This window comes from Melospiza georgiana, chromosome 14, assembly GCF_028018845.1.
Source record: "Melospiza georgiana isolate bMelGeo1 chromosome 14, bMelGeo1.pri, whole genome shotgun sequence".
Classification (NCBI taxonomy): domain Eukaryota; kingdom Metazoa; phylum Chordata; class Aves; order Passeriformes; family Passerellidae; genus Melospiza; species Melospiza georgiana.
In genome coordinates this window covers 13,887,116-13,907,778 of record NC_080443.1, presented here as the reverse complement: position 1 = coordinate 13,907,778, position 20,663 = coordinate 13,887,116, and the positions used below count along the sequence as shown (strand labels likewise).

Below are 20,663 nucleotides of genomic sequence, written 5' to 3'. Positions count from 1 at the left end.
TATTCTTTTCTTTTTTTTTTAATTTATTTTTCCCCCTCGTGTTCCCGCCTCTGCCGCCGCTTCCCCTCTCCCCGTCCCTCTGCCACGTTTCTTTCTCTTTCTTTCATTCCGTCTTTTCTTTTAATTTTTTTTTCCTGGTGGTAATTCCCCTCTTTCCCCCCCTCCCCCGTTTTCCATAGTCACTGCTACAAGTAACGAATGCACTGTGAAGATTCCAGTATTAATAAAGGTTGTACTGTAATTAATAGCCTTGCCTGTGCTCCTGTGGATTTTCTGGTTCTCTGGGCTCACCCCAGTCATGGGGAACAGGTGAGAAGGCACCATCACCCTTTGGGGTTCCCATGGCTTGAGGGGGGTGGGTGCTTTGGGGTTCGGAGGAGTGCAACAACCCCATGGTCAAGGTGATGGGTGACCCCGGGATGCAAAGAACACCCGGGATGCAGAAGAACATCCAGAAGAGGGGGTGCAGGCGGTGCCCCCCAGCTCCACCCATCCCAGCAGCACCCGCAGCGGTGCCACCTCCCGGATTATCGAGGCCGATTGCCAAACCGCGCTGGGGCAGCGCAGCCGGCCGTGCAGAGCCGCGGGGATGGAGGGGCTCAGCGTGGGCAGCGTCCTGCTGACCGCCTGCGACGGGGGGCTGGGCCTGGGGCTGCTCAAGGGGCTGCTGGAGCTGCCCAGCCCACCCCGGCACATCTTCGCTGCTTGCCTGGACCCCCAGAGCAAGGTAGGGAGGGCAAGGCACGGGGGAACAGGAGGGAAGGGGGGACGGGAGGGAAATCAGCTCGGGGATGGATACCTGGGGATCCCACCTGAAATTGGGATGCTGAGTATCAGCATCCTGAACCGTGAATGGTATGGAAAAATACATGTATGTGTATTTATATGTGTGTGTGTGTGTGTGTGTGTGTGTGTGTGTATATATATATATATATATATATATATACACACACATATATATGTGTATATATGTATATATATATATATATATATATATATATATATACAAACATATATATATACACATAGATACATAGATACATATATACACACACACATATATATACATATATATACATATACATATATACATATATATATACACATATATATACATATATATACATATACATATACATATATTTTTTTATATATATATATATACATATAAACCAAAAATACACATATATGTTTTAAACATTATGTTATTTATTTTGAGTCTCTTGGCGCAGGGATGTGCATGATGGGGAGTGCAGGGGGTTGCTGGCAGCCCCGTGCCCGGGGCATCCCTGCGGGAGCTTTGAAGCTGCCGCGCTCAGCCGGGCACGGAGGAGGAGCAGCGACCGCCCCAAATCGCTGCCCCTGGATCTTGTTGTGACCTGTCGGCTGTGACATGAGGGGCCACCCTCTTCTCGGCACGGTGCAGCCCCCCTCCCCTTCCATGGGCTTCCCCATTGACACCCCTCCCCCGTTTCCTCCACCTAGGCTGTTAACGAGGTGGCTTTGGGCTTTCCCAACGTCAGGATCTTGCCTCTGGGTAAGTGCTGGGGCGGGAAAGGGATGAAGCTTCTCAGGATTTAATTGCACCCGTGGGTGGCTCCAGGAAATGCCACCAAGCAGGTGGGTCCCTCGGTTTGGCTTGGCTGAACCAGGTCACTGATGGGACCAGGAGGATGCTCAGTTTGGGAGTTGCCTCCTGCCACGTCCCACAGCATCTCGCCGGGATCATGGCCACCAGCCTGTCCCTGGCCCTGCTGTGCCCTTGCAGATGTGACAGACCCCAACAGCATCAAGGCAGCGGTGAGGAAGGTGCAGGCAGAGGTGGGCAGTGCTGGCCTCAACCTCCTGATCAACAGCAGCGGCACCACGCGCCGCAGCACCGTGGCCACCGAGACGGCCGAGAACATGAGCCTGGTCTACACCACCAACACCATCGGGCCCCTGCAGACCTGCCAGGTGAGGGGGACACAGCAACCCCTGCCCCAGACACGGGGAACAGGGAGGAGGAGGATGGGCATGCTGAGGTCCCATCCCCTGCAGGCTTTCCTGCCCCTGCTGAAGGAGGCGGCTGAGGCCGAAGGGCAGCGGGAGATGAGCTGCAGCAGAGCTGCCATCATCAACATCTCCAGCATCCTGGGCTCCATCGAGGTTGCAGAGGCCTGGAAGGAGAGGCAGGACATCTGCTACCGTTGCAGCAAGGTACTGCCCCTGGGCATGGGCAGGAATTTGGGGTCATGTCCTCGGGGATTCCCCCTGCACTGGCCCTGGCATTGCCAGACCATGATGGTGAGGAGGGGGATTTGTGCTCCCAGGCTGCTCTGAACATGCTCACCAAGTGCCTGGCCCTGGAGTACGGGAGCAGCGGGATCCTCTGCGTGTCTGTGGATCCTGGACATGTGACCCCTCCCTTGGAACAGGGGATGGTGAGTGATGGGAGGTGCATGGAGTCCCAGCTCAGCAAGGTCCCAAGGGTACCCTGGGCATTCCTGGGGGCATCCTTTCCCAGGAGCATCCCTTCCCAAAGCCATCCCTTCCCAAGGCCACCCCTTCCCATGAACATCCCTTCTCAGGGTCATCCTTTCACAAAGAAATCCCTTCCCAGAAACATTCCTTCCCACAGACATCCCTTCCCATGGGCACATCCCTTCTTCATAGGGTATTAATTCCCATGGACATCCCTTTCCCATGAACATCCCTTCCTGAAGCATCCTTGACCATGAACATCCCTTCTCTGGGCACCCACAACTGTGCAGTGCCTTGGTCCCACAGTGGCTGTGCCATCACAGCAAAAGGATAATTCCAGGCACTCCCCAACCATCCAATTTGTTCCCTATTTTTTATTTCCTTTCCCATCCTGATGGTGTGTCAGCAGAGGGCACCCTGGTCCTGCTGTCCCTTACCCTGCCCTGGCTGACAAATTAGTCACTTTTTAATCAGGGATGAAGAAATGAACCTCCATCCTTACAGCACTCAAATGAGGGACAATAAATGTGTGCAAAGCCTCATCCCTTGACTGCTGGAGCATCCAACTGCTCCCAAACCAACCCAGCCAGAGCTGGCATTCCACAATGCCAGGGGTGGGATTGGGGGTGTTGGGATGGAGAATTTTGGCTAACTTTTTCCCTTGGGTGTGCCAGGGCCCGGTGACGCTGGAGGAGAGCGTGAGGGGCGTCCTGCAGCTGCTGGCCCAGCTCTCAGCCACCAACAATGGCACCTTCTGGGACTGGAGAGGGCAGAGGCTGCCCTGGTGAGAGCAGCATCTGCACACTCAGCTTAAATAATTAATTAAAGTGAATTAATTGCCATTTCCAGGCTCACTCTGAGTCGGGGGGGGGGGGGGGGCAGGATGGGCAGGGGAATGAAACAGGGATGCACAATTAGGGAATGGGAGTTGGATTCACTGCTCCCCTGGCCTGGGATGCTGATTCGTGCCAGGGCAGCATAAGGAAGGATGCTCCAAGTGTGATCCTGAATCCAAGGCATCCCCTGGGGCCAGGAGAAGCCCCCCCTGGCTATCCTCACTCTAGGCCACAAGCCATACTGCTTATGGGGGCATCCAGAGAGCCCCCAAACTCAGCCCCTGTCCTGCTGAGCCTGCCCACCCCAAAACCAGCTGGGCTTTCCATGCCCACCCCAAAGATACTGCCAGGCATTCTTCCTGCTGGTTCAAGGCCAGCAAAGGTTCTTCCTGTTCCAGCAGCTGGGGGGTTTCACAGCAGGAGATCTCCCAAGTCTCAGCACATGCCTAAAGATGTGTTTTGAGACCTGGGCAGGGCGTCCTGGGCTGACCTTCCCTGAATCCATCCCTCATGGTACACCAGGAGATGCTGTAAACAGGCTCCCATTCTTGATGCTGTGAGTGCTTTCCTGTAGAGGCTCTCAGCTGTCATTCTTGAAGCCATCTCCCAGAAGAGGGATCAGAAGAAAATGCACAATATCTCAAATGGGCTGGACACAGAGCCCATTGCTGTGGGGATGCTCTGGGAGGCTGGGCAGGGTCACTCTGCAGGGACAGCTTCAGGTTCCCCACAGTGGAGGAGGATGAAGGATCATTCCCACATTTGACACGAGGGGGTGGGAGGTTGGGGCTCATCTCCAAGGGGGTCCCTGGACCACACAGGGACTCAGTTAAAGCCAGCATGGATGGGAGACAGGTCCCTCTAGTTAAAGCTCTTATCAAGCAGTGGATCTACTGGTGGTTTTATATGAGCTCTGTGTGGGCTTTATATAAACAGGAATCATCACTAGGCATGAAGGGAGGAGGGAAAGGAGGAGGAGGAGGAAGAAGCTCCTCCACTCATGCTGCAGTGCCCATTGACTCATGAGCCGAAGCCATGAATACACCAATTAAGGTCTCTAATAGCTGATGAAGGTAATTAACTAAGCTGTGAAGGGGGGAGGCAGCCCCAGTGCCTCCAGTGTGCCGCCTGCACCACGCCACCAAGCACAACAAACAAATCCAGATGTTTCCTTGCTGGGGAAGCAGCCGGGGCTGACAGAGGCAGCTTGGCAGGGTCCCTTTGTCAGAGTGAGGGAGGTGGCTGACACCCCAAAAGAGGAGGCAGTGGAGGCAGTGGGGTTCTCTTTGCTGGTCCTTTATTTCGGGTAAGGCTGGAGGCTCCCAGGACCCGGTCAGAAGCTGAGCTGCTACAGAATTAACTGGTGTTTAATCAAAGCTGAGGAAAAAATACAAGTGGAGAGAAACAGGGTGGCGCCCTCACCTGCCCTGTGGGCAGGGAGGGCTGTGTGTCCCCCCAACAGCTGCCTGCCACAGGGGGCTGTGTCTGAGCCCACACCCATGCAGAGGATGGCAGACATTTCGGATGGACGAGATCCCACAGCCATAAAGAGTCCCACAGCTCTGGAAAGGGTTGTGTTTTGTCCTGGAAGGAGTGGCATTTGTCCCACCTTTGGGGCTTCCTTGGGAACCCACCATGGGGCTCTGGGAGGAGCAGAGCAGAGGCAGCATCCAGGGCTCCAGGGCAAGGAGGTGTCCAGTGAGGGGTGGAGTGAGGGGTGTTCCACAGTGTTAGGTGGATTCCCACCGACCTGAGCAGAGGGAACAGGTTCCATGGTGTGGGACAGGGCGCCCCTGTGCGGCACCTGCGTTCCCCAAGGTCGGTGCCCCCACCCTGACCCCCAACTCACAGGGCACCCCGTAGAGCATCCTCATGACCTTGAGGCAGTTGTCCAGCAGTGCCTTGGGGCGCACAGCCTTGCTCCGGCTCTCAGCGCCCGCGCTGTGGATCAGCTTCACCAGATCGGCCACCACAGTTTCCACGTCTATCTGCAGTGACAGATCACCAGGACGTCACCAAGGTGCCCCAAAGGGCAGCAGGGTGCAAAACAATGCAGCTGTTGCATTGGCCGGGAATCGAACCCGGGCCTCCCGCGTGGCAGGCGAGAATTCTACCACTGAACCACCAATGCCAGATGTGAGCTCCCTCCCGGCCCTCCCCCACACTCCCAAATCCGGCGGGCAGGATGGGAGCACCAGGGACAGGCCCGGGCACCCTCAACACCCTCACTCATCACCCCAACACAGCTCTCATAACCCGCCTCCAACCCACGGCAACTCCTCTTCCCGCTGCCCCCATCACCTGCAGCAAGGAGGCCTCAGCAACACCTACACCTGCTCAGCACCCTCAGAGCCAACCCTCTCATGACACAACACTGCAAAACTTCCTCTCTCCATGGAGGGGCTGCACAACCTGCCTGTGCCACACAACCCAGACACACTTTGGCTTCAAATTGGTGACCCAGCCATGACAGGCCACCCACATCCAGTGCCCAGGCCACCCACATCCAGTGCCCAGACATAGCCCCCTCTTGTGTGTGGCAGCACCCCCCAGACCTGAGCAGGCCTGGGGCTCACTGCCACTGAGCTAAAGAAAGACTCTTGTCACTGCCTCCAAAGCAGAAACCCTCATTGTCAGGGAGCCATGGACCCCTCTGTGCCACCAAGTGCCCCGGGCATCACCAAGGTGCCCTGGCTTTGTTCCACCGACAGTGTCACTCCTCACATCCGCACAGAAAGATGTGCCAGAGAGGTGTGTAATCCCTCCAGGCACCCAGGGGAATCCCCATGGTCCCCCCAGAAACACTGGGTGCCAAAAGTACAGCTGTTGCATTGGCCGGGAATCGAACCCGGGCCTCCCGCGTGGCAGGCGAGAATTCTACCACTGAACCACCAATGCCAGATGTGCGAGGTGTCTGAACGCTCCCCACACGGCCCCGCCACCCCAAATCCGGCACAGTGAATGCAGTGAGGGCGGGCACCGCTGGCTGTGAGCACACCACACGCACAGACACAAGGGGCACCCCAACACTCAGCTCTGACACCGCGGCTCCAGCCCAGGGAAGCGCCTCCTCTGCTGCCCCACCAGTAAGGAGGGATTGTCAGCAGTCCTCACTCTTAACCCTCTGATGACAACCCAGCAAAGCTCCCTCTCTCCACAGAGGGGCTGCACAGCCTGCCCGTGGCACAGGAAAACCCAGACGCACTTTGGGTTCACATTGGCGACCCAGCTGTGACAGGCCACCCACATCCAGCACTCAAACACGTCTGCCTTGGGGTGTAGCAGCACCTCCCAGCCACAGGCAACCCACGGCTGCATGGAGCCCAAGTCAGGTGGAGGGGCTGGGGGCTGCAGAGTTAAAGTCAGGACACTGAGCTGCACTGACGAGGAACCAAACCCTGACTTTTGAGGGGGAGCACAGTAATTGTCCCACCGAACCACCTATGCCAGATGTGGAGCTGCCCACAGCTGCCATCTACCTCCATGGCCTGGGCACCCGTGACATGAACCAGTCCCTCCCACTGCTCCTAAGCCAGGGACCTTCACTGCCACCGACATAGCACCCCTTGCTGTCAGTAAGCCTCCCTACCACCCAGCCGAGCTGGTCATTCACCAAACCATCTCCTCTTTCTGCTCCTGGTGCCACCGGGGACCCTCACTCCAGGCAGAGCTGCTGCCACCACCTGGGGCCTGAGCACCCACACACACTGCAGAGCCAACCCCGAGGGGAGATGCAGAGGGAGCAACCTCTAGAGATGCCCAAGGGAGCACCCACGGGAGCGCCTCTGCAGTATCCCATGGGCACCCTGGCAGCCGCCAAAGGACAGCAGGGTGCAAAAGAATGCAGCTGTTGCATTGGCCGGGAATCGAACCCGGGCCTCCCGCGTGGCAGGCGAGAATTCTACCACTGAACCACCAATGCCAGATGTGAGCACCTCCCCAGCCCTCCCCCACACTCCCATACCAGGGCAGGCCTTGTCACCCTGAACACCTTCATTTGTCACCCCAACACAGCTCTCATAACCCGCCTCCAACCCACGGCAACTCCTCTTCCCGCTGCCTCACATCACCTACAGCAAGGAGGCCTCAGCAGCCCTCACTGTTAACCCTCTCATGACACAACACTGCAAAACTTCCTCTCTCCACAGAGGGGCTGCACAACCTGCCCCGTCCCACAGGACAACCCAGACACACTTTGGCTTCTCATTGGTGACCCAGCCATGACAGGCCACCCACATCCAGCACACAAACACAACTGTCTCGGGGTGCAGCAGCTCCATCGAGGCAGCAGAAGCTTAGGCAGAGAGGCAGAACCATCACCGGGAAAATAGGGATGAACTCATGGGCACCCTCTGCCTGATCCCCCGCAACCGCCGGCCTTGGAGGTGCCACCCCGTGACAGAGGTCGGTGTGTGTGACAGTCCCGTTCGCCCCTGCCCAGGTCAGCGGGTCCCCCAAGGGTGAACGGGTTGCAGGCAAGAAAAAAATACAGCTGTTGCATTGGCCGGGAATCGAACCCGGGCCTCCCGCGTGGCAGGCGAGAATTCTACCACTGAACCACCAATGCCAGATAAAAAAAGAGGCCGGGGCACTGTCCCACGGCCCCGCACCCCAGGCCCAATTTCTGTCCTTACACCCCGTCCCTGTCAGCCCCCACAGAACCCACACACAAGGAAAACCTCCATGCCCTTGTTGTCCCCTCCTGGGGGCTCAGTGCGTGTCCTCCCAGCACAGGAGTGCCAGACGTGGGGTGCCAGGGGGATCCTCACCTGCCGGTACTTGCTGTACTCCTTGCCCAGGGCATCAAAGAGCTGGCAGAGCTCCTGGGTGTACTTCCAGGATGGGTGCTTCTCTGGCAGCACCTCACGGATCCGCAGCACGGCCTGGGAGCTGACATGGAACCAGAGGTACCGCAGAGCTGCCTCCGACACCGTCCCGTTGCGCTGGAGGGCAAGAGGGTGAGAGCCGTGCAGCCCCTGCGGGTCCCTGGAGCGCTCCCATTGTGGGACTCTCCCCTGCCACCCTCTTACCAGGCGGGTGATGTTGGACGGCCTCAGCACTTCTTCATACTGGACCTGGACTGTGTAGTCGATGGGAAAGTAATGTTTCTGGAAAGGCAAGGAAGAGCATGGGGGCTGGCAAGGGGCAAAGGAATGGGCACATCCTTGCCAGCCTTAGTATGACACTGGGGAGCCAGTGCAAAAGCCCTTTGATGTGGTCAGCCCACAGCAGAAGTAACCCTGGGCACAATTTGGCATTAATTGTCCCTGGTGAAAAACACAGCACCCAGCACCCAGCCACTGTAGAGCAGTGGGTGCTGCCCCCCACCCATGACCCCCCTGCAGCAAATTGAGGCCCTCCCTGCAATGCCAGGTGTCCCCCCACCTCCCAAAGCTGGGGTTACCATGTACTGCAGGCGCATCTCATACTGCAGCTTGTCCTGGAGCAGGCGGGTGAGCTCGCATTCGCCCGGCGCCGCGGCCTCCAGCCCCAGCACAGCCAGGACACCTGGGCAGCCAAAGCCAGTGGCATCAGCCCCCTCAGGGACACCCACCGAGGGGACTCCTGAGGCCATCCCCCCTGTGCCCCAGCTGTACTCACATAGGACGGCAGCGTAGCCCTGCTGCATGTTGATGGCGGCCATCAGTGGAGCCCCAGGCTGTGCCTACATGGCTGGGGCTCACCGGGAGCCTCCAGGGCAGTAGCGTGGATGGTGTGGGGACAAGGGACAGGTGTAGGCTCCGGGCACTGGCTGCTCTCCGGTAGCCCCGGGCAGTTGTTCCCTGCCATGGATGGGGGGTTAGTCCCCCTTCCCGGCAGTCCCCGCTGGCTTCTCCTCTCCAGCTGGTGGCAGGGAGGCAGCAGGTCCGGGGCCGTCACAGGGTGTTGGCAGGGATGTGTTTGCAGGGGTGCAGGAGCACCCCCGGACTGCAAGAGGGAATCTGGGGGAAGAGAGCCCCGGCTGCAGCCCCAGGGCAGGCAGGGGCCCAGGCTGCAGAGCCCAGGCAGGACATCCGCTCCGAGCCCCGGGGGCCACGGGGAAGGGACAGCCCCGCTGAGCCTCGGGTGGCCGTGGAGCCGTGTATGTCTCCGTCCCCTTGGGGCAGGGCTACCAGGGCTTCCCTGATGACACCCTCAGGGGATTTCCAGGGAAGGAGGGGGATCAACCCAGCCCCGTTATCCCAGAGGTGATTAAGTCCGGCCTCAGCCGAGGAACGCTGGGGGAAGGGGCTGGTGAAATGGCCAAGCCACCGCATGCTGGGTCCCCGCACAGAGATGTCGTGTCCCTACACCGCTGGGAAGGGGCCCTGCCATGCCCCCGCGCTCTGGAAGGAGACCATAGCATGTCCTTGTGCCACATGCCCCACAGCGTGTCCCCTTGCGAAGCAGGGTGTGGGTGTCCATGTGCTGTCCATCCCAGCACAGAAGCGGCCCCATCTACGTCCCCACGCCATGTCCCGTTGCCAGGGGGGCCACGCTGTGTCCCCACGCGATGCCGTGTCCCGAGGGAAGGCAGCCGTGCCCTGTGCCGTGCCGTGCCCCCACGCGAAGGCGCCGCGCGGTGTCCCGGCGCGCAGTGCCACCCACAATCCCCACTGGAGGCACCTCCGCGCCGCGTCCCTGCCGTGCGTCCCCAGGCGGGCACGGCCGGCCCGGGGGGTGCGTGTGCCCCGTGCCCGTCCCCGGCGGGGCCCCCCCGGGCCCCCCGCGCGCGGCTCCGCGGACCCACCTGGCGCGGGACGCGTCCACCCGCGGGCGGCGGCGGCGGCGGGGCCGTGCCCGCGCTTCCCGGGAGGCGGGCGGGGGGCGGCGGCGCGGGCAGCGGGCGGGGCGGCGGCCGGGGCCGGGCGGGGAGCGGGGACCGAGCGACCGCCCCGCACGGCCTGGGGAGCGTCCGGCCCCGCTGCGCCGCGGGTGCTCGGCCGGCCCAGCCGGGGGGTGTCCCCGGGGTACGCAGGGAGCCCAGGCTGGGATGTCCCCAGGGTGCTTGGTAACCCTCGTGGGTATCTCCCTGCTCCCCGGGGTGCTTTGCCGCCCCAGCTGGGCGTCCTCAGTGTGCTTGGCTGACCCTCGAGAGTATCTCCCCCTGTTCCAGGCAGGTGTCCCCGGGATGCTCAGATGCTCAGTTCACCTGGCCAAGGTACCCCCCAGCGTGCTCAGCTCATCCAGCTGAGCATCCCCAGGGGGTCTGGCTCATCCTGCTGGGTCCCTCCCTGCTCCTCGGGGTACTTTGCTGCACCACACCCTGCGTGCTGGTCTAACTATGGTGAATGCCTCCTCCACTCCTCAGGGTGCTGAGCCGTCCCTGCAGGGCGTCCACTCAACCCAGTCAGGTGCCCACATAACCCCTGGCGTGCCCAGCTGACTACTCTGCACAGCCCTAGGCACCCCTGGGTGCTCTGCTCTGCCAGCACTGGCACCTCTAGGGTGCTGGGCTCTCCTGGCAGGGTGGCCCAGGGCAATTTCCGGGCTGAGCACCCATGGGCACGTTTTGGGGCAATCGAAGTGGGAGCCAGCCCAGTGCCTTCCCAGGATGTGCCTGGGGAAGGGCTGCACTGCAGCACGAATCTCAGAAGAGCTGAGGTATTCTAAGCTGGCTGCAGGCCAGCAGGAATCTGCTCCCTCTGACCCAAGCCCACATCATCCTCTCAGGATGCTTCAGGGCTGAGCTCCTGCCAGGAGCAGGGGCCAAGGGGACATGGGACATTGTCCTCCCCCACATCATCCTGAAGAACCCCTTGGAAGAGCCACTGTGTCTGTGCTCAGGACTGCTGAGCATCCAAAGGGTCAGCAAGAAAATCGGCTATCAAAGAGTGGGTCAGTGCTCCCAGGGAAACGCGTGGGAAGGAATGCACTTCTGCCTGTGAGAGCGCGCTGGGATTCCCCTGGCATGCAGTCAGGGCCACTGCCGCGCTCCTGCCAAGCTTCCCCTGCTCCTGGCCAGTCTCAGGCACGGCCCTTGCCGCCCTCCCAGCACTCGTCGGGGCCGAGATGCTCAGCTCTGAGCAGGGAAGGAGCCGCTGAGCTCCTCACTCAGGTGTCCGCAGGGATTTTGCCCGCGGCTGCTGCAGTCGCTGGAGGAAGCCATTTAACAGCATTCCCTGCCCACGTATTCATCAGCCTGGCAGCCGGGATGGGGCGACGAAGAGAAGGGAGAGCGCGGAACTGCGCAGCACCGTGCTGGGGGCGGTGTGCTCTCCCTGGCTGCTCCGGGGCTGGAAATCAGCGCTGGAAATCAGTGCTGGGATGAGCCCAAGGCAAACAGCTTCCCGTGCACAGCCCCGGGAGCTCTGCGCCCACACGGCAGCTGCAGGGGGGAGCTCGCTCTGAAACCTTCCTTGTCCCAGTGAAAGGGAGCGGGGGGCTCAGCCAGCTCCCCACAAGCCCTCAGGCTCCTTATGGCTGGGAGTGGATCCCTCCAGGCTTTGCCTTTTACTGGAAGCAGGTTATTCTCCAGGCACAGCGGAGCAAGTAAAACCTTGTGCTTGGAACCAGTTTGGGAACATCTCAAGACACGCCCCCCCTTCCCCCCAGCTTTCACTTTCAGGACACCAGCATGACAAATACCAAGGGCCTCTGGAGCTCTGCTGGAAGTGCCCTCTGATCCAAAGCATCACTCCCTCAGGGAGTGCACTTTATGGCAAGCCAGAAGCTGGACCCCACAAAGCTCAGCTCCCCTTTGCCCCTTCCTTGATACAGCCGCCCCGACTGAGGCCAGGAAGGGAGCACAAAGCCCTTTGCTCTGCCTGCATGGGTGGGGCTGTCAGAGCCAAAGGGTGCAGCGTTGTAAGCCCCTGCCAACGCAGGCCTGCGAGGTTGAAACAAGGCAGGAGGGGAGAGGAGGGTGCAAAGGACAGGGCAGGAGGGTGTGTTTGCCCTCACCCCACACAGTTCATGCACCAGAGAACGTGAAAGCTGTTCAAAGGGAACACAGATATCAAGGATCACCTGTCTCTCCAAGCCCCAAGTGGAGAGCAGCAGCATCCTTACCGGGATGTCACAGGCTATCAGACTGTCCCCGCCAGCAGAAGCAGGAAGCACTTGCTGTGTGGGTACACTCCAGCTGGGAGCCTCTGCAGCCAGTTACCAAGCCTGTGGCACAACGACCTTTCCCCAGCTCTCCTGGCAGCCAGCTGCTCCTCCCAGAGCTGCAGCTGCTGGGCAACAATGTGCAGCCATGCTCTGGAACGGCTGCAAAAATGACTCTTCCCTCTCTCCACAGCCTGCTTTGTGGGTGTCCCAGGGCAGCCCAAGCAGCAGGGCACCAGCTCCAGGCAGGGCAGGGGGGCAGTGAGGGGCCTGCAGGAGCACAGGGGATCAGAGTGTGCACTTCTCTGTATTCCTCCTCCTCCCCTCCTGCTCCCGCCAGGTCAGCAGCAGCTGCCACGAAGGAGAAGAGCCCCAGCGCCAGGGTAGTGAAAAAACAGGCTTTTATTCTTCATGTGCTGCTCACAGTCACAGCTTGGAGACACTCTCTTGCCAAAGTTATTATGAAACAAATCAAGTCCCAGACTCAGGCCTCGCTCTTCCCCACCCCCAAGAGAGTCAACATTGTACAAAACTCTATTTACAGGGAAAACAGTCAGAAATGGCGAGTCCAAAAAACCCCCTTGCAATTCAGAAGAAAACGTTCAAGACAAGTGTGACAGTTACACCCTCCACAGCCAGCTTCCCCTTGGCTGCTCCCTGGACTAGTGTAAGCCCAGAGCAGCTCACCACTGGCTACTAAAAGAGGAGCCTGGTAATCCTGAACCATGCCACAGCTCTCTCCTTTCCTTTCCTAAAATGCTGGGAAATCACAAACCCCACTTGACCCAATCAGCTGTATCTGCCCTACAGAACTTTCAGCAAGACCCTGTGGGACTCCTCCATCCAAAAGGGAGGACAAGGAGATGGGGCTGAGGGTCAGCTGGAGGCCCTGCTTGGGCACTTCCCAAGAGAGAACTGCTCTGGCCAGAAGCCGGAATGTCAGGAGCCTTCACATAGGCAGCGGGATGTGTTGGGAAACCTAACAACTGATACTGTATTTACTGGAGTCACGTTCCTTTGAAACACAAACCAAGAGGACCAAACCAATATTTGAAAAGGGGGGGAAAAAAACCACACATTCCTCCTCTGGATGGTGCCTGGAGGAGCACCCAGAGGAGCCAGGAGCAGTTCTGCCCCTGCCAGCCGCCTCTCAGAACGCGTAGCGCGTGCGGATGTCCTCCAGCTTCTTGGACACCTCGGGTGGGGTCCGGTCCAGCTCCTCGGCCACATTCTTCTGTTTGTTGGGCTCCATGGAGTTGAACTGTTCACACAGGTCCCCATCAATCACGTTCTGGAGGGGCAAGGAGGAGAGAACTGAATCGAAACCACACAGAGGCACTGAACCCTGCCTAAACAGGGAAAAATGGCCACAAACAGTTTGTTCCCAGGAGTTTCTTAATCCTGTCCTGGAAACAAGACCATGCTTGGTGACCTCATCTGCTGAATAGCATCACATTAATTACTGGCCAGCTTGATTAACGAAACAGAAACCCCAAAGGCCTGGGTGCTGCTGAAGAATCAGAGAAGGGAAAGGAAGAGAGATCCGCCTGTGTCTGAGCCCTGCACTGGGAAGGCTGGGGGAGGCTGTGAGTGATGACAAAGGCAGCTTCAATCAAATGGGAGCAATCTTTGAGGCTGTGTATGTGGCAAATCAGCCTCAAGATCAGAGACCACCACCACACTCCACTCCTAGAGAGCTTCATCTGCTGGGACAGTATTCTGACTGACTCCAGACTTGTTACTCTGGTAGTAGCTACCACTGGGATCTGTCTGATCAGAGCATTTAGCAGTTCACAGCTTCTAACAGTTCCTCAAAAGCAGAAATAGGAAGGAACAGCTCTTTCTGAACTTGGATTTTAATTTCCAGTTGTCGTGGAAAAAACATAATCCAGGGCAGCACTCAGTTTGATCCAGCCACACCAACAGCTATGTAATGCTGCTTCTCCTGGTGGAAAATGGAGATGCTGTGGGAAGTAGAGAAGAGCAGCTACAGCACCTCTGGGCTTGGGTCTTAGGATCAACCCTCGGGAGGCTCATTACAAGAGTTAAGAAGCCAAAACAGACATGTATTAAGTGCTAAGTACTGTTCTCCTACCAGACTACTGCTCAGGAGCCAGCTACTATAGGCACCACACAAGCCATTACTGCAGTGCCTCAGCTCTCCCTACTGAACAGCAAGCTTGCCTTGTAGAAGACAATAACCTTGCCTTGCTTCTGCCAGCCTCAAGGCAGCTCTGTGCCCCAAAGCACCTCTCTGCACCCCATGGCCAGGTGACCCCACGTGCTCAGGGCTCACCTTCACTGGGAAGTAGTAGGAGCGGAAGCTGAGGTGGTCCCGTCCACAGAGAGGAGGGTGCTCAGACCGTAAGTGCATTTCCACGTGCTGGAAGAAGTCGTGATCCTGGGGAGATAAAGGATTGATAAGAGAACAGTTTGGTACACATCAGTGCTGCTAGCAATGCAAGACAACACCCATCAGAAGGTGCTCCTGCACTCGCTGAACCACTGTCATTACACGGCCATTTGGGGTTGGATGAGATGATCTTTAAACAGTCCAAACCATCCCTTCCAGTCCAAACCATCCTGTGGTTCTGTGAGTAACAGGCTCTGCCAGAGCAGCCCTGCACATGGCAGCCAAAGTCACAGCTACCCCCTCACCCCTTCCAGCTGGAAAGCACCCAGAGCAGAGTTAAGCAGCCACCCTGGTCAGGATCAGCCTCCCAGGAAATGTGGCATAGAGCAGCTGTGCAGCATGGAGCTGCAGCTCCAACAGGGAATGTCTTGGCATCCACAGCTCCAAGAGGTCACAGCAAAGAGAGAACAGAGTACCATCCTCAGGACATGAAACAGCACTGCCTGATCAACAGTTTAGAGGCTACACAAAGCATGCCAAAGGACTCCTCCCTCCTCAGACACTGAATCACCCAAAGCCCCTTGAAAGCACAAACAGATACAGAAAAGTGCAACAAGGAATGCTCTCAACTCTTTACAGAACCAATGCAGAACTCAACAAACTCCTTCTCTTCCCTTCTGCAATGGAGCCACAGGCTCAGGTTTTCAGCCACTGTGGAGCCCTCCAGGGAATGCAGCACATTTAATCCACCCATACTGGCTGTAAATGGGTGCACAAAAAGCAGCAAGACTGCAGCCTGATGCTTGGGCTTGCTTACCTCATGGGAAGTAAAAGGGACCAAGATTCCTATTCCCCCTGATAAGGTTGTATAAACAAGAGATTCAGAGCCTCCTGGAATCAGTGTGGTCTTCTGCAAGGAAAGCACCGTTTCTCCCACGTGGTAATTCATAATCACTTCAGCCTGAAAGGCAAGCACAGAAGCATGTTTTTTCTTTAGCTTATATAAAAGCATCAAAGGGCTTGAGAGAGGAAAGCAGAATAAATTCAGCCAACTGCTAGTTCTGAAATGCCTTTCTAGAGAGGAAGTGCCTTCCACCTGTGACCAGATGGCAAAACTCAGCTGGACAAACGGATGCAAGTAATGAGAGAAAGCAGCAAAAGAAAATGAGCTGCTTCCCTCAAACACACCAAATAGGCTTCAGCTGGGATTTCAGAAATTTGGCTTGCAGCAACAGTGAAAACAGATCGCCCACAGCACAGCAGATTGCGTAGAAGCAGAACTGCCAATACATCTCCTGGACAACACTGCAAAGGCCTCCACAGAAAGGCAGTGCTTTCTTTTCCTACAATAACCATGTGCTTCCCACAAAGTATTACCTTCTGCGATGCTCCATTAAGCAGGCCCCTGTCCCAGAGAGCTTTGTTGCCTGTGGGATCCTCATCTACCTCATCATTGGTGTTGGGAGGCAATCTCACCTGTGTTGAAAGAGGAAGGAAGAATCAGCAAGCTGCAGAGAAGCAGCACATTAACTCTGGAGAGCCTTTGTGCTGCCTGAAAGGCTGCCTTTGTGGACTCTGCAAGAACCACTTTATACTTAGAGCAGAATCATCCAGGTGCCTCTCCAAAGCAGCCTTTACAGTTATATAACAACTGTGATAACAAGATCAATAACCCATCACGCAGAAACATGGGCAAGGCCTCACACCCAGCCTCTGCCTGGCCTGGCACTTGCAGATCACCCTGGGAGGTAAGGTCAAACTGATCTGAAGGTAGTTTCCACTAAGGAAACAGTTTGATGGATGTGGGGCAGGAAAACTGAAGAGGATTGATTTGTATGTTTTGGCCCAATCCTGCAGGCGCAGCATCTGACACTTGCTGAACTCTGCACTCCAGAGCACCCGAGCACGCTTCAGAGAGAGATCAAAGCTCTGCCAGAAAGACCATCTATTCTTTCCTCCTCCCTTGCTGAAACCCAGCCAAGTGGGGAAGTGTTGGCTGACAAAGCCAACTGTGAAGAGGAAGTGACAGAGAAAGCTCAATGCCAGCTATGAGGTTTAGTCAGAAAAAGTAAGAGTGATAACCCTGACTCAAGTTCTCATGGGCCCTTTCACAGCAACAATCTTCTTTTCAAGGTTTACTGACAGGAAGTTTTGAGGCAATATAAACACAAATTCCTGGCCACCTCAGAAATATGTTTATGACTTGTTGATGCTTTAACTTATTTGCTTCATTTAACAAACAGATAAACTGCAGCCCACTATGACAGAGCCACCCCATGAAAACAAGTCAATGGTACAGGGCGTTGTCTCCAGCTAATGACAGATTCTCATTCTTTCAAGATAAATCATGGATGTTTTAAGGGAAAATATGTCCAAAAAGCCCCAACTTCAGCAAAGCACACTCACCACACAGATGTTACCAAACTTGTCTGCCCCAGCCACAGTGTCGTAATCCAGGAGTGTTGCTGTGGTGACCCACCGGGGGTAAGTGTCATCAGCAAAGATAATGAGCTGGTTCTCATTCCTTTTGTAACGCACCCAGATGAAACTCTCCTGAACATCTGAAACAATCACTCTGTGCCCAATGGTTTGGATCCCACAGATGTAGTTGGCAATGTGCTTTTGAGAGAGAAAGGACAAAACCTCAGTGCTTTAAACAGGGAAGTATAACTCTATTCCAACTGAAACACTCTTTTTTCCTTTGTGAATGCAGCTCACTCCCCACTTCCCATCATTTCCTCCAAAAATACTCTTATTTCTGCCATACTACTGTCCCACTCTAAATACACCATCAATACAGGGTAACCTAATATGCACCACACGGCATCCACAGCCTTCACTGTCCAGGGAACAAGTGCTGCTGGTGAGGCCATGACTGGAGATGCCAGGACATCTTTACAAGCAGGCATTGCTTCCATGTCTCCTTACTACCTCCTCATGGAAGGCCCAAGAAGGAAAGCTTCAATTTTTCATGTGAGTCATGTTTTAGGGGAAAAACCAAACTAACAAAACCACACAAACCAAAAAAAAAAAAAAAGCTCCCCTGCAAGTTCCCAGTCTGTCTGTTAGCTTGCTGGAGTTCTTTTGTGCAGTAATGAGCTACTGGCACAGGTTCTGCAGCTTGCACGAGAGAGGGAGGAGCAGGCAATTAAGTTAGAAAATCATGCTCTGCAATTTCTTTTCCTAAAGTACCAGAGATGCTCAGCAAGAAGGTCCATCTACTTCAAGGAGAAAATCCCCTTTTCAGCATTCTGGGGATCTGATGAAGTGGTCATATGCACCCTCCAGTTTCTGATCACCCAAACTAATGAAACATTTCCAGCAATTCTCTTCTATCTCACTAGGACCTCTCACATTTGCAGCAGCCAAAGGAACAGTCTGTACAGACCCCTGCACATGGTCAGTAACTGAGCTGGGACAAAAAGGAACTTGCAGCACTACTGTCAGAAAGGTGATAAGAAAATGGTGTGTGTGTGGGATGCAGAGGGGCAGCACAACAGTCCAGTCTAGTCCAGCACTCCTCTGGACAGATGCACACAGCAAGGCAAAGACACAGCTCTGATGACCAAATAAACACACTTGGGCTGGAGTAGCAGCTAAAGCCCGTGTTTCACTCTGGCTGCAAAGTTTTACTTGCTCCAAATGGAGAGCTCTGCTCAGGAACAGGAGGCAGTACCTTGTTCTCACATTTCCGAAGCAGTTTCTTCTTGCCCAGGTCATACACACGCAGCAGCTTCCCAACTCCAATTAACACTCGGCCTTGGAATGGAGCAATGGCTGCAGGAACCTCCTCCACAGGGGTCTAGAGAGGGAAGAGGAAGATTGTGCAATCCTCATCATTAAGAGAGCTAACCTTACATAAACCTTCAGACCAGATTCAGCTAATGATATGGCTGAAGTTCACTGGCCTGTATCAAGGCTTCCAATGTAAAAGGCTAACACAACAATCTTTTTCTACAGGAGAGGGAACAGGTCAGTCCCTCACAGGCCTTTTGACAGCAGCAGATATCACACAGAGATAAGAGAGCCATGGGCACTCACACACAACACACTCTTGGCAGTGCACCCTAACTGAAGTACTGGATTGCTGTAAGAACCCCATACTGGGCAGGCAGCAAAAGAAGACAAGGGTCTGGTTGCCTCAATTCTTGGTTTTGGTTTACATCCAACAGAAAAACTTTAGACTTTGCCTAAATCTACCCAGACTGTTTTTAAAGCAAGGCATGAATGTATTTCAGCCATCTGACATTGCCACCAAAGAAAGTGCTGGGTTGTGGACACAACTGCAGTGTGTCCACAATTTCAGTAACTCAGACAGAGTTACTGTCTGAAAAGTCTCCCACCACTAATCAATCCAAAATGATCAGCCACAGCAGAGAAGGAGAATATGTAGAGAGTTTCCAGTTACAGCATTCCTATCTTGGCTGCACTGGTTAAGAAAAGTTTATTTCACAACTTCAGCTCTGTCAACTTCCCAGTGGGTGTTCAGTGGCAGCAGAAAAGGCCATGGTCCAGGACAGAACCCACTCACTGCATCAGGACTCTAGGAAGTGAGTAAGCCACAACATTCCTTTCCATGTGCTCATCTGCTCAAATCTCAGCCATGCTGGAAGCATGTGAGAAGAACAGTAATTTTTCTGCCGAAACTTTTGCTGAAGCCCTTGAGACCTATCAAACAAGTTGGTCACTAATAATTTCTACACACAATCAAACAGCATCCAAGGAAGATGACACTTAACAACAGCTGTACATGGTCAGCCAAGGACTGATAGTCTTAGCATCAGGGTTCAAGTAACCCAAGGATGAATTTGCTCTGTAAACAAGTGCTTAAGCAGCTCTCTGAGCTCATATTCCAGAAAGCAAACAGAGCCATTTCCCTTCCCTCCCTAACAGGGGCATGAAAAACACTGCTCCTTTCCAATTTACCCAATCAGATGGGTAAAATTAAGACTCTTGCGAGATCTGTGTTCAATCCTCAGCTCTGCAAAAGATGTACCAAATTATTATGTAGGAGGCAGCTAATTTTCTCCAAGGCTGCTTCCAGTGTGTAACACCAGCACAACAACCTTGCCCAGGATGCACCAAGTACTGCAGTATTACTGCAGCACTCAGGCAAGTAAGAGCTACTCCCAACACTCAGCCTGGAAATGTCCCCATCACTCCCCTCACCTTGTGCAGGAACTCCAGCTTCTCACCACTATTCACCAGCTTGTATGTGTAGACAAACCCCCCAGCAACTGAGCGTGGGTTCAGGATCAGGTCCTTGGCCACTCCCACCAGCACGTACCACTCATCTCCCGTGTTGGAGAAGCGGCACACGGCCACGCTGCGAAGGACAGGACACAGCAGGACATCAGTGCCACCACCCCACTAATGCTGCACACCAGACTGCATCCCTGACAGCACAGCCTGCACCTGCCCAGCAGAGATTTGACAGTCTAACCCTTCAACACTGACATTTTCATTTAAGAGGTCATTTTTCCTCCTTGTAGAAATGTTTAACACAGATCTGTTCATTCTTCCACACTACACTCTCCATGTGTGTTCTATCTGTCACATATGCCCAAAGCATTTCATATTTTCACAATGCCCAGTTTACATTTTCACAAGCTGGACACTGTGTAATGATGTGCAAAACTCTACTAGAAGTTATTTTTCAAAGGCTGTTCCCATTGGGACATATACAAATAACTTTCCTCATCTTCCAGTGTTATTTCCTGCTCAGTAAATAGCTCAGGCAGATTGGAAATGGCAGGTCAGCCTTTTGGACTAACATGACCTAACTCTACTTCACCTGCTGAGGCACTTGCTATTCTTCATGGTTATTGTGCTGGTTTTCCCCTTCAGTCTAACACTTCCCTTTTCATTTAATCTATCCTCAGTTTATCTGGATGAGAAGGAAAAGTGAGAGATAACAGCATATTCTCTTATTCCTAGCTCTCTTATCTGTCATTTACACCCCTGTGTTGTTCTTTAGGCAC

At 55.2% G+C, this 20,663-nt stretch overlaps 3 protein-coding genes and 4 non-coding genes across 9 annotated transcripts in view; 1 reads left to right on the top strand and 6 right to left on the bottom strand.

Annotated features, from left to right (window-relative positions):
- The first annotated feature begins 589 nt into the window (after positions 1-589).
- On the top strand, positions 590-3,301 carry LOC131089481 (C-signal-like). The gene is made up of 6 exons (XM_058034250.1): positions 590-727; positions 1,486-1,537; positions 1,769-1,956; positions 2,041-2,199; positions 2,313-2,423; positions 3,138-3,301. The coding sequence occupies exons 1-6, from the start codon at positions 590-592 to the stop codon at positions 3,249-3,251; spliced, it is 762 nt and encodes a 253-aa protein (XP_057890233.1). The 3' UTR covers positions 3,252-3,301.
- Positions 3,302-4,579: 1,278 nt separating this feature from the next.
- Positions 4,580-10,107, bottom strand: IL34 (interleukin 34). 2 transcript variants are annotated; one of them, XM_058034167.1, is made up of 7 exons: positions 10,030-10,107; positions 8,901-9,241; positions 8,704-8,807; positions 8,330-8,407; positions 8,069-8,242; positions 5,149-5,287; positions 4,580-5,049 (listed from the first exon to the last, which is right to left on the bottom strand). In XM_058034167.1, the coding sequence occupies exons 2-7, from the start codon at positions 8,941-8,943 to the stop codon at positions 5,030-5,032; spliced, it is 558 nt and encodes a 185-aa protein (XP_057890150.1). In that variant the 5' UTR covers positions 8,944-9,241; positions 10,030-10,107; the 3' UTR covers positions 4,580-5,029. The 2 variants fall into 2 exon arrangements, with proteins under 2 accessions (XP_057890150.1, XP_057890151.1); XM_058034168.1 differs by having other exon boundaries at positions 8,901-9,082; positions 10,030-10,078.
- Positions 5,360-5,430, bottom strand: TRNAG-GCC (transfer RNA glycine (anticodon GCC)). Its single transcript has one exon. It is a non-coding gene; the product is annotated as a tRNA-Gly (tRNA).
- TRNAG-GCC (transfer RNA glycine (anticodon GCC)) lies at positions 6,127-6,197 on the bottom strand. The gene has a single exon. It is a non-coding gene; the product is annotated as a tRNA-Gly (tRNA).
- On the bottom strand, positions 7,151-7,221 carry TRNAG-GCC (transfer RNA glycine (anticodon GCC)). The gene has a single exon. It is a non-coding gene; the product is annotated as a tRNA-Gly (tRNA).
- TRNAG-GCC (transfer RNA glycine (anticodon GCC)) lies at positions 7,796-7,866 on the bottom strand. The gene has a single exon. It is a non-coding gene; the product is annotated as a tRNA-Gly (tRNA).
- A 2,606-nt stretch (positions 10,108-12,713) lies between the features above and the next one.
- Positions 12,714-20,663, bottom strand: part of SF3B3 (splicing factor 3b subunit 3) — a 28,928-nt gene continuing 20,978 nt past the window's right edge. For both annotated transcript variants that reach the window (XM_058034251.1, XM_058034252.1), the window contains exons 20-26: positions 19,852-20,008; positions 18,359-18,484; positions 17,089-17,301; positions 16,060-16,158; positions 15,500-15,643; positions 14,626-14,730; positions 12,714-13,620 (exon numbers count right to left, since the gene is read on the bottom strand). In XM_058034251.1, coding sequence (XP_057890234.1) covers positions 13,480-13,620; positions 14,626-14,730; positions 15,500-15,643; positions 16,060-16,158; positions 17,089-17,301; positions 18,359-18,484; positions 19,852-20,008 — 985 coding nt within the window. In that variant the 3' untranslated portion in view covers positions 12,714-13,479. The remainder of the gene's footprint in view (positions 13,621-14,625; positions 14,731-15,499; positions 15,644-16,059; positions 16,159-17,088; positions 17,302-18,358; positions 18,485-19,851; positions 20,009-20,663) is intronic.